Below are 12,719 nucleotides of genomic sequence, written 5' to 3'. Positions count from 1 at the left end.
AAAAAGTAGTCAATGATGAAGACTTGACTGAACACATCCAAGTCAAAAAAAGGAGCCAAAATTAAAGAAACTGAATTCTGGCAATTGAAGAGTCTTTAGTCTATGTGCTTCATTTAGCTTCAGTACGATATTCGATTGTGTGGAGCTATGCCAATGGTCAAAGAAGATTTAGCACTAAAAATCTTGTAAGTTGAGGATGTTCAAACAATCAATCAGTCTTACGGGCACAAAGACATATGGATTGTAGAGAATCAAACCCAACACAATGCAAGCATAAGAATGTGGAATTAGCGGCTCGAAAAGAAGGGCAATTGGGATATCTATTGTAAGGTAGAGCTTGCATTAATGATGATTTTTGCGAAATGAAATGGAAATTAGAATCAAAATTTAAACTAGATTGGATTTTTAGGTTTAGTATTAGTTGAGGTAAGTGTACTTGTTGTTGCTGGGCATTGCAACTCTACCATATATTCAATAGGATTTTCATTCTTTTGGATTTTTTTTTTGTCTTGTGTTGTTAGACCATTTCATATTATATGTGTCATTCGATAGATGTTACTATTATTTTGTTTCTTCTTGCAAGATGCAAGATTCTTAGTCCCACTCCCTTTAGAAAAGCATAGTGAGTTCCTAAACATGGGAGATATCTTTTTGAGATCGGTGCAGACCGAGAATGATGTGGGCGCAGATGTAAACACACCCGATGTAACGTCATACAAGCAATTAGAGGAGGTGATATACATATACTACTTGGAGATACTTGGAAGACACGCGGCGGCTGAGGGCACAACAGCAGTGCAAGGACGTTAAAATATTGTTCCTTTATAGAAACTGTAAGAATTAATTGTGTTATTCAATATCAAATTACAAGCAGGAGCTGGAGCGTCTAAGTTAGGGTCTTCTGAACGCTGGCGATGAGGCGGTGCACATCGTCGTCGTCGATGCCAAGGGTGGCCTCGAGAACTTTGTCAGGGAGGGGCGTCTTGGAAGAAAAGAGGGCAGCAGCCAGCTGAGAGACGCCCGGGTTCTGGCTATTGAGGGCAGCGATGGCCATGGCGGTCTTGGACTTGTGCGGGTTGAGCTGGAAGTGTACGAGGCCACGAGGGAAGACGAAGAGATCACCGGCATAGATGGTCTGGTAGAAGAGGGTGTTGTTTGGCGCAGTGGAGACGAAGCCCACAAGCAACGTGCCCTCGGCCAGGTAGAGCACCTCGGTGGCACGCGGGTGTACATGCGGGGGGTTGAGGCCCTTGGGCTTATAGTCGATGCGCGCGACAGAGAGGCCCTGGGTGTTCAGCGCCCCGAAGGAGGCCGCGCTGGCAAGGTTGACGGCCACACCCAGCTCACCTGTGAAGTTAGCCGCCTGGCGTAGCTGCGGCGAGGCGAAGTCGGAGGACTGCACGTTGGCGGCGGGTTTGCAGGCCAGCCCGTTGAAGGTGAGCATGCGCAGCTGCTGTTGCTGCTCCGCGGAGTTGAGGGCAACGCAGAAGTCCTGCAGGGGGTCCTCATCCGCCCAACTGGGATGAGGGCCGGCCTGCAGGAGTAGGACAACTAGAACTGCCGTGCTCACCAGCACAGGAAAGGCGGGCGCCATTTAGTTCGTTTTTTTTGAAATGTTTGGATTAATTGATGATAGCGGAAATGCAGAATTAACGAACGCAGACACTAGTGCTCGACATAGATCCTACGAGATGTTATATAGCGCCTCGTCGTAGGCGACCTGTTCCTCCTCTCTCGTTACTGTTGAGCACGTCCACGCGGGTGCAGGCCCAGATGCCGGCAGAATACAGCGACCCTCTCACAGCCACGTCCCGTGCGAGGTTGACTTGCCTACAGTTTTTAAATGTTAATTCCACGTTTTAATGCGAGGAATCTTCCAATGATTCAACTGTAACATAATGTCTTGATTCTTCGTGAACCTCTTGAGTGTTGTTATTTTTGGAGAATTATCAAATATGCCTTGTTTAGCAAGAACCCTAAGTTAACTGCTCCTTCTCTCTCTCTAAAGAATAAACGCTATCACTCTCTAATGCAACACAAGGACATCACACGCTCATTGTATTCATCTGTTACACAAGTTAGAGGTCGTTGGATGCAAGGGCAGCCATATATCAAGTGTGGCAAACACTGAGAGGCTTGATACTAAGCAAGATATGGGAATCTAGGAATGCTATACTACACAGGGGATCCAGCTGTGACTATAGCTCCATAGGGAGAGTAAGGAATCTAGTGGTAGAAGGTCTTGTACTAGCAAGTACTAGGGAGAGAGGGAAGATAAAAGCTACTGTGGATCTACTGCTTAGGAAAGTCCATAAGCTCCAGTGTTCACCTTAGGGTGCTGTATCTATTTTGATACTTAATATAAATTTCTTTGCATTTTAAAAAAAAAGTTAGAGGCCCAAGCAAATCGCTCTCTCTCTCACTCTCACGAATAAATCCTATCACTCTGTAATGCAACAAGGACATCACACTCTCATTGTATTCATCTCTAATACAAATGACAAAGCCCAAAGCAAATCACACTCATTGTATTAATCAAGCTCTAATACAAATAAATCACACTCTATACAAGTAAAACATTGCACTCTTGAAGCCATGACATTTTTTGACGTTGTAGTCAATCTTGGCATGATACTTACACAAAGTTCCTCTTGGTACCTAAAACTCATGATAAAACTATACCTCACAATTTTGTTAACTCTTTTATTTTAGCTTAAAAGTATCTAAATAGATGTTATGTACATTCATGCATAGGCACACTCGTCTTGGGCACATGCACTATGAGTTATCTTTTTATACACACAATCATTAAAGACAATTGAGCACACATATGGTACAAGATATGCATAAACACATTGAGTGAATATGAGGGATTCACTTACGAAATATGCTTGGAAGTGTTTGGTGCCATCACACTGCCAATGTTCTATACCTCCATGCAAAGTCACACTTGTTTTGTGCACATGCACAAACATTTTTCTACACACATTCATTAAGGACAATTGAGCACACATATGGCACACGATATGTGTAAACACATTGAGTACATTTGACAAATTGACTTATGATATATGCACGGAAGTGTCGCATTCTCATGCTACTGAGATGAGAAGTCCCCCACCTTCAAGATGCACTCTAGCTACCTCTCCTTTGGTTTCTTATAATTGTCACAGTGGGGGCTTCCTCCAATCATCTACATTAAGATACACATAGAGATGTGGGGACTTATTTTTGCGTTCCTTCATTTAGCAAGACGGTTTAAAAATGACACATTTTTAAGTTGGTTTGTTTACGCGATAATAGTCATCGTATAGGCGACAAATTTGTTTTAAGAAAAAAATCATTGTATATGTGACACACTCTGGTGTCACGTGGGACATCACATAAAGACAGCTTATTATGCATAGCTTATACAACGTTTACAAACTCATTTTTTGCAATGCATCACTTAGGTGATGTTCACGTGTGTTTAAATAAAAATATAAAAGCGAAATTGCAAGAGTAACAACAGAGAGAGAGAGAGAGAGAGAGAGAGAGAGAGAGGATTGCCACCATTGCACTACCCAGTTCCGAGCCTCTTATTTAGCCACGCGTATTCTCGAGCCTCTTGTGCCGGGTCCGTGGGAGAGAGAGAGAGAGACAGAGAGAGAGAGAGAGAGAGAGAGAGAGAGAGAGAGTTAAATAGGACTCCCAAATTCTTCTCTCACCTTGCATATTGATTAATTACAGTAAAACATGCCATGAATCTTCGAATGATTTCACTATAACGTAATGTCTTGATTCTTCGTGAACCTCTTGAGTATTGTTATTTTTGGAGAATTATTAAATATGCCTTGTTCAAGAACCCTAAGTTGCTCTTTCTCTCTCTCTCTCTCTCTCTCTCTCTCTCTCTCTCTCTCTCTCTCATAAATCCTTTCACTCTCTTATGCAACAAGGACATCACAATCTCATTGTATTAATCTCTAATACAAATGAGAAGCCCAAAGCAAATCACACTAAATTGTAATAACACTAATATAAATAAATGTAAGTCACACTAAAAATAGCTATAAAAAGATACCAATGTCCACACAAATAAGTGGAGATTAGTAGCTATAAAGAGCTACCAGTTTCCACACAAATAAGTATTCTGCATCACTCAGACTCAAAACATGCCAACAAAGTGGAAAATAAGTTGTCCACATCACTAATACTCGTCTACATGTACAGTCCAATAAACATGGTCCCTACTATCCTACCAACCACACTCTTATTCTAGCCACTTTCCTTTCATATTTGGCTCCACATAAACGAACCATACTCCAAAAAAAGAACTATGCTCCCCCTCCATCACCAGATTCCACTACAACAAATGAAGAGTAGAGCCGCATATGAAGAGCCGACAAAATTTCAAAGGATCTATAAATGGAAAAAAACATTCATGCAGCTATTAGCGCGCCTATGAATGCGGCTACGAGCACGTGACTACAACCATGTAAATAACTCCGTTTATAGTAGTGCATATAGACACACACAACTATAGTCACATCCTATCTGTAAAAAAATTACATTATTTAAATGTTTTTTAAGACAAAACACACAAAAATTTTGCAATACAACAATGTTATGTTTTTTTTCCTTTAAAATTATGTACAAAGTTGCAAAATACATATAAAGGTGTTTATGTCACAAAAATGAATAAAGACAAAGACCATACTTAAATTAAATAATTGTCGTCATTATCATCTTTGCCTGCATCTTCACCACGTGCACCATGACCTTCATCATCATCGTCGCTTTCAACATCCTCATCTTCCTGGATTAAATAGTGATACAATGCAAACATGTTAGCCACAAGCAAAACAAATTGGGTGTTTATTTTAGCAAATAGAGAGGAACACATTCGTGCTACCTCACCATTGTGAACAAGTAAATTCTTACCATATTAAGCTTTTATTATATCATACGTATGCATGTTTATGCTACACTTGATGTGTTTCTTCTTATAAGGTTGTGCTTCATGTGGATATAAATGACAAGAAATGGTGGTATGTCATACAACACTACTACAGGATGACCCATTTTTGATGCCTAGTATCAACGGTTTCCATGCCATCAAAATACCCATCGCGAAATACACCATCAAAATGATCATCGAAATAACTATCACAAAGAAGCGTCGGAATAGGTGTCCAAATAATAGTTGAAAACCGCGTCGAAATGAAAATTGGAATAAGCGTCAAAAAAAAAGCATCAAAAAGTATTTTTTTCTATTTTTTATTTTGGATTTAAAAAAATGTAAGTGTGCAAAAAAAGATAACATTGACAAAAACCAATAATTTCTTAGCAAATAAAATTGAAATCAGATGTTCTACCTCATCATCGACTCGCTCATCCTCAGCTAGATCCATGGCTCCGAATATGTCTATTTCTAGAAATACCTCTCCATCTACATCTTCGTCATCAATAGGTGTAGCCTCCGTATCATCCTCTTCTATTTCAAGCATTATATGTGGTTATGTTGAAATTTGTTCTTCTATTTCTTCTTCAAATTCTAGATTAGTTATTGTGTTTGCTTCAGGTTCAAGTGCTAGTAATTTATGAATTACTATACCCTCATTTGATCCTTCTTCTAGTTGTTCAATTGGATCAATATCTATTTCTTGTGCTTCTTGAGTTTGTTTCTCAATCTCTAATAGATCTAAAATTTCCCATTTGTTTACTACGTACATAGGCACAATGAGTTATCACCGCATCCAAGGTGACTCAAATCAAGCGATCTTGCAGCGCCAGGCCTTCCGCACCACTTGGCGTAGCGGCCCCTTCTATACACCCAGGTACCCCCCGCTGGCACTACAGGCCACCTGTTTGGATTTTCTCCCCTCCTATTATATGATATAGCCTCTCAGTTATTTTTACTATTATTTGTACGTTTTTGCACCTAGGGAGAGTCTCCCCTAGCTGCCTTGATTGGTTTTTTGCTCTGCCTGAGCAGGATAGGGATTTTTAGCCTAGTGGGCATTTTTTTTTCTATAACTAATGAAAGGATCTTTTCTCAGGGGAAAAAAATAGGCACAATGACTTATCTTTTTCTACACACAGTCATAAAGACAATTGAGCACACATATGGTACAAGATATGCATAAACACATTGAGTAAATATAAGGGACTCACTTACAAAATATACTCGGAAGTGTTTGGTACCGTCTTGCTGCCAATGTTCTATACCTCCATGCATAGTCACACTTGTCTTGTGCACAAGCACAAACCTTCTTCTACACACATTCATTAAGGACAATTGAGCACATATATGGCACACGATATGCATAAACACATTGAGTAAATCTGACAAATTGACTTATGATATATGCACGGAAGTGTCTGGTGTTCTCATGCAGCGGAGATGAGAAGCCCCCACCTTCAAGATGCTGTCTAGCTACCTCTTTTGTTGGTTTCTTATACCTGTCACATCAAGATGCGGGGACTTATTTTTGCCTTCCTTAATTTAGCGATGATAGTCCTCATATATGTGACACACTCTAGCATCGCATAAAGAAGGCTTATTATTCTCGTCACTTATATGGCGTCTGTAATGACGCTTGCAAACTCAATTTTTGGAGTGGCATCACTTAGGCGATGTTCGTGTGTGTTTAAATAAAAAATTTAAAACAGATCCCTCCTGAAACATTTCAAGAGTTACAACAGAGAGAGAGAGAGAGAGTGAAGAGGAGAAAAATAAAAAGAAGAAGAAGTCATCTTGGAGAAAAATTGGACAATCTGACTTTCCTCTTGGACAAGTGTCAGGCAAAAATCTCAAAGGTGTTTTGGGTCTGTGTACATATGGGGTGCATGGTTTGCGAATAAAATTTACCCTGAATGCCCTGGCAGATGTACAGAGCGGGTGGTTTTACAATGAGCTAGTGTATGCGTGTTGTTTTTTTTGGGAGCAGAAGATTTGGAAGTTTTTTATTGCAGCAGTATGGTGTGCGGGTGGTTGCCAAATGCAGGGCACCGACTCATTCGGAAGAGAGGCCGCCTTTAGAGCATGGGGTAATGATCGTATTTTGGTAAGTTATGATGCTGATGATTCTGAGCTTGTGGGCAGCTCTTGGTTTGGAAGGTGGGCACCGTATGTCCAGGTGAAGCAAGGTAATAAGGAGGTGATGGTGATGACCATAATTGAGGCTTTAAAGGAAAAAAAATAAATAAATAATACATTCATCAAAGTGGTCAGCTGTAGGAGACCACATGGAGCTTTATTACGCCGCCAGCACACCCTTTGGAAAGTTGGCGAAGGTTGCCGCCTCGTGAATGTGAAGGCCGACCATGGTTTTTGTGTGGGGGACGCGAAAAGGGAGTAGTTGCCGTTCGGAGCAGGCTGGCGGGTGATCTGCAGACAAAGAACGCAGGTGGCCACCGGGTGATGCAGGGGAGGTCTCTAGGGTAGTGCAGGCAGAGCGAGCAGAGAAATGCTACAGAGGTTGGTGAGCGAGAAGTGCTGGAGGTCGCAGGTTGTTGCCGCCTCGTGGACAAGTGGAGGGCTCTGGTGATTCTGTAGAGGTTTAGAGAAGTGGCCGCCATGGAGAAGAGATGCTTCTCTGGCGATGACAGAGCTGGGAACTGTGCAGCCGAGAGAGGGGAGCCGCCTTGGACGAGCTGGCGGTTGGCGACAGAAGGACTGAAGGGCAACAAGTGGAGGCTGGCGAAGAGCAAGGGAGCCGTGTGGGTGAGTGCCTTGGGTGGTTGGCGATACTGGTGAGAGAGCCGCCTCTCATGCACTGGTGAGAAGGGTTGTGTTGGTTTTTTTTGAAGAGTTGGCCAGAGGAGCTGCTGAGTGTAAGTGGTGGCTGGTCTCATCACTCACTGGAGAGAAAAGACAGTGGAGGCCGCCTTTGGACAGTAGGGAAGAGAGAAAAGTGGCCCGTGGTGACAGGAGAGACAGTGCAGGGGTGCTGGTCTCACGACAGACAGAGAGTGAGAGCTACTAAAGTTGAGGGTTGCTGGTGGGGCGCTCTCTGAAGAGAGAAGTGGCTGGTTTTGTGTGGGCGACGACTGCAGGCAGAGAGTGGATGCTGACCACAGAGAGAGCTTTGGTTCTTTGTGTGTGTTGGCTGTAGTAGAGGTGCTGATGTGTGGGCTGGAGACAGTGGGGCTCGCCTACGACACTTGGCAGGCAGCAGCTGGATAGAGAGTAGCCGGGCTACAGAGGAAGTGAAGAAGGGTTGTTGGTGGGGCGCCCTCTAAAAAAGAAGCAGAGACAGGGAGACAGAGGCTTGATTGTCAGATGCAATGGTAAATTCCCTTGGCAATAAATCCTGGCCAGAGTCCTGGTTTTGGTGTAATTGTTGAGTTTGTACAGTGTGGTTGGTGCTTTGTATGTTTATGTGGATGATCAGTTGTCTATCGTGGTTTTTGTGCTGTCTTTTTGGTGTGGGTGGTGTGGTGAACCGTGAAAAGTGTTCCAGCCGGTGGCTGGTGGTGCCTCCATTGTGTTAGTCTTTTCAAAGTTTGGGAGGTGAAGGGCTATAGAGGCGTGGTCTTTTTTCTTTTTTCACCTCACATGCTTTCTAGTGCCCCCACTGCGCTCAGGGATTTCTTTTGCCTACGAGGGTGTATGCCCCAGAGTAGGAGATTGAAGGAAGGTATTTCCAGTGTTTTTCTTGGGATTTAAAGTGAAGCTTGGGGATAAAAATGATGTCGTATTTGGAGTTTTTTGGTGGTTCTAATGAAGATGTAGCAGATTTTCTTGAGAGGTTCGAGGTTGCGTGCATTAGCAACCTTGTTGATAATAATGAAGAGCAGGTGTTGAAACTTTTGAGGATCTTTTTGAAGAGTGATGCTAGAGATTGGCTCAAAGGTTTTGAAGCAAAGGAAGCTAAGGCTGTACCACCTAGTGTTTTGACATTAGACAGGTTGACAGAGGCTCTTTTGGAGCGGTTCCAGCGAGTTGAAGACTCGAGTGTGCTATGGCAGGAACTCAATGATTTGCGACAGGGACAAGGACAAAACGTGGATGATTTTTTGCATGTGTTCACAGGATTGTGGGATCGATGCATTAGGACCTCAATGGAAGGCTTCTTGGGCCCTTTTATTTGGCAGTTTAAGGAGTCAAACCTTTTCTCTTAAGAAGAAACGTTTTCTAATTAGAAGCTTCAAAACGACTACTTTATTCGAATTTGAATTTTGGGGAGAAAATGGAATTTAAAATCTAGCGGACAAAACCATATCATGTAACATATCTATGGAAAGCTCTTGATGCATAGATCACGGATCTATAATCTCCGCTCAAATTGGAGCTTGTATGTAGAAGTTATGGAGGTCCAAAAATTGTGAAATTGCCTTCCCTCCTTTTTGGGAGAAAAAGTGCACCCTTTGACCACTCTTACACCTCTCTTACAAACCCAACATTTCAGTCCACATGGTAACCCCCCATTTGGCTATTCCTTAATCACCTTGATTAGGCTTGGGCAAATTAAAGGGCCCAAGAAGACCCCATTCACTTCCTAATGGTACTTTTCTTTGCGGAGTGAGGCTCCCCCGCCGATGTTTGTGAAGAAAGGATTGTTTGTAAGTGGTTTGCTTCCTGTGTTGAAGCTCAAGGTTGAAAGGAAGAAACCCAAAACGTTTGACGATGCTGTGCAGATTGCAAGGGACAAAGAGTGGAAGATGAAGAAGATGGCAGCGCTCGGTATGCATTCAGAGGGTGTGCATGAGGATCTCTTTAATGCTAGAAAGGATGCCAAATGTTTTTTGCTGGAAGAAATGCCTTCAAGGCCAAAGCAGGTGAATAAATGTATGCTTCAGGGTTCTTTTCGTGGTTGAAAGGGTGTCCGAATGAGGATTCCATACAGGTTAAAAAGCCAAAGCAAAAGGGGTGCTTGACAGGTCTTGAAGAGAAGCCATCGTTTTTGGAAAGCGGGGTTGTCGAAGATGTTATTATGCCGAATGAAGAGATGGATGTGCCAATTTGTGTAGAGGAAGAAAAGTCCTTGTAATCGCATGCCGATGCTATTGTGGAAAGTGATTTGGAATGCTCTTGACTTGATTTTGGCTGCGGATGTTGAACATATGTGTGATGACACACCCATGTGGGAGGATAAGCAGGTTCTTTTGGCCAACGAAAAAGATGCTTTTTATAATGATATTTGTTTTGATGATTCTTCTATACAAAAACCATTACCAAGGAGGACAGGGTAGAGAGCTTTTCACTTGAGGATGATGTGAGTGCTTATATGTATGGACAAGATGTGGACCATGAGCTGATTGCTTTGAAGAATGAAGAGGAGCAGGTCATTGACTTCTTGGATGAGCATGTTTATGATTGTGAGAATGTGATTGATGCTGTGGATGTTTCCTTGTCTGATGAGCCAAGTGATATGGATCTTATGCATGAAGATGAAACCTGGATGGGCATAGACAAGAATGTTATGGATGATTGGGAGAGAAGAAGCAAGAGGAAATTATGAGAGAATGAGCGATTAGTGCTAATCACTAATCACACCCAAACCCAAACCCTAAGCATACCATATATGTTAGATTAGAGTTACAATAGAGAGGGAGAGAGAAAACTCCAATTCTATTGCATAAATGGGAGGTTGAGTTACAAACATGAGAAATTGGCTTTTATAGTTTCAAGCCTTTTCCCACTAGGACGCCTAAGAGTAAGTGACCCGAGGCACTCAGAACATAGTTGCAAGGCTTTTCTTTATGGTTTGGCTGATTCTCGGCATGGGGGGGGCACGGGTCTCACTCATAAATACATAAGCATAGAATGTGGGTTTAATAGAAGGGATTTTGAAAATCTTTTTTTTACACATTTTTTACATACAGAAGGGTACCATATAAAGCGGGGACTCATTGTAAGATTCCTCCCCAGCCCCTCAAGATAACCAATATCTTCCCTTGTAATCAATCCCCTTTTTAGAATAATGAAAGATCTTGTTTCTACCTGTGGATGTATGTGAATGTGAATGAGGATGTGGAATGTGGATATGGATGTATGGATGTGAATGTAAATGTGGATGTATGAATGTAGATGTGGATGTGGATGTATGTGAATGTGAATGAGGATGTGGAATGTGGATATGGATGTATGGATGTGAATGTGAATGTGGATGTATGAATGTAGATGTGGATGTGGATGTATGAATGTGGATTTGGATGTGGATGTGAAAATGGATGTATAAATGTAGATGTGAATGTGGATGTACGAATGTGGAATAATGAATGCAAATATGAATGTGAATGGATATGAAGTCGATATGAGCGAATGGATGAGATGAGATGTCATGTGAATTAGAATATGAATGAATAATATAAGATTTGAAAACGAATGAGATATAATGAGAAATGGATGTGAGGAGACATAATGTAAATTAAGAAAGATAGGAATGGATGTTATGTAAAGTGAATCAATCCTATGTGATGGGATATAAAATGATGTATCTGGTCAAGAATGGATACACATATGAATTGGAATTGGATTAAATAATATGGATTAATGTGGAATAATGTGGAAAGACGAGAGTTCAATATAGAAACTGTATTTGCGACCTGTTTGTAAATGACTGTTTTATGTCAAGAATGCGGGGGAAGCATTTTGACCATCTTGTGATTAAGGTCGTGGAGACCTAACTGATAAAGTTGCATCTGCTGACGGAGAGTCAATGGAGGACGTCTCGCGTAGCAAGGTCGGCCGACCTCGGTTCGATTTAAATGGTGAGCTTCCGATACGGTGGATGAGGGACCAAGGAAGCAGCCTATGAGTGAAGCGCTAGGTGACCTGCGAAGGATCCTAGAGGGTACTGACCATACGGTGCTCGAGCTCTGGGTCGCCGAAGATACCCACACGTGCGTCGTGAAAGATATTGGAACAAGGAGTAAGAGTTGTTTTCTGAAATCAGGCATGGATCTGGTTGATTGACCTTGCTGGTCCTCAACGGATGAGTCCATGGCTCTCTTATATGGATCTGTTGATTGATCTTGCTGATCTTCAACAAGGATTCCATCATGATTTTTATATGTGAAAATATTTCCAGGTACTATGAGCTATGAACTATTGAAAAGGCCCCTCAGTGAACAGGTGGTGAGCGTTCTGGTTGCGAATGATGCCATAAGTACACCGATGAATGAATGATTAGAAATATGGATTCAACCAGAGATTTCGAGGATTGTCATCAGTGACATAATGGTTTCATTAAAGGATTGTTTTAAAGTTAGTTGATGCTGAGAAAAAGGCAATTTCATATTGGGTGTGTAAGTGGTGTGACTAGTTTTATGTTTGCATGAACTTTTGGCTAGGGGGCCTAGGAACTCTTTTCCCTGGTACCCGGGACAAAACCTAACCAAATTCCTAATTGGATCCCATCACTACAGTGGTTGGGTGGTTGGCTAACCCATGGGATTGGATGGGGTTAGGCTAGACTGATGGATCCATAAATCGAGACTCAATTTCTGTTATTACGATAGATGAAGTAAATCCCGGATAGTAATTGTTCTATGGATAGGAATCAACGGCTGTGCCTCTTGATGGGGAAAAAAGCGTTGATCCCAATGATCCAAGCGTAAGTTTCTTCCTTGATCTGACCGAGTATCTTTATAGGTGCAGTCGGATCAGCTTGATCAGTAATGGTCTTGACTACATTAGAGTAAAAAATTATCCTAGTGGAATTGCCCGTGCTTTCCGGGTAAAGGAAGTTTTTTCGAGTTCGGTTTTGGAAAAACCGACGGATTAGTCTCTT

The 12,719-nt window shown here is 42.0% G+C and overlaps 1 protein-coding gene across 1 annotated transcript; it reads left to right on the top strand.

Annotated features, from left to right (window-relative positions):
• The first annotated feature begins 636 nt into the window (after positions 1 to 636).
• Positions 637 to 1,408, top strand: LOC147606113 (uncharacterized). Its single transcript, XM_086792902.1, has 2 exons — positions 637 to 732; positions 896 to 1,408. The coding sequence occupies exons 1-2, from the start codon at positions 637 to 639 to the stop codon at positions 1,370 to 1,372; spliced, it is 573 nt and encodes a 190-aa protein (XP_086649028.1). The 3' UTR covers positions 1,373 to 1,408.
• The last annotated feature ends 11,311 nt before the right edge of the window (positions 1,409 to 12,719 follow it).

This window comes from Cibotium barometz, chromosome 58, assembly GCF_041138505.1.
Source record: "Cibotium barometz isolate CiBa-2024 chromosome 58, ASM4113850v1, whole genome shotgun sequence".
Taxonomy (NCBI): Eukaryota; Viridiplantae; Streptophyta; class Polypodiopsida; order Cyatheales; family Cibotiaceae; genus Cibotium; species Cibotium barometz.
Note: the sequence above shows the minus strand (reverse complement) of the source record. Positions and strands in the feature narration are given on the sequence as shown.

What these genes read in the sequence shown, in the direction of transcription:
- LOC147606113 (XM_086792902.1), top strand. Translation starts at nt 637, where the DNA reads ATGGGAGATATCTTTTTGAGATCGGTGCAGACCGAGAATGATGTGGGC. An exon ending in CATACAAGCAATTAGAGGAG is followed by an intron (nt 733 to 895) that starts GTGATATACATA and finishes CGTCTAAGTTAG; the next exon opens with GGTCTTCTGAACGCTGGCGA.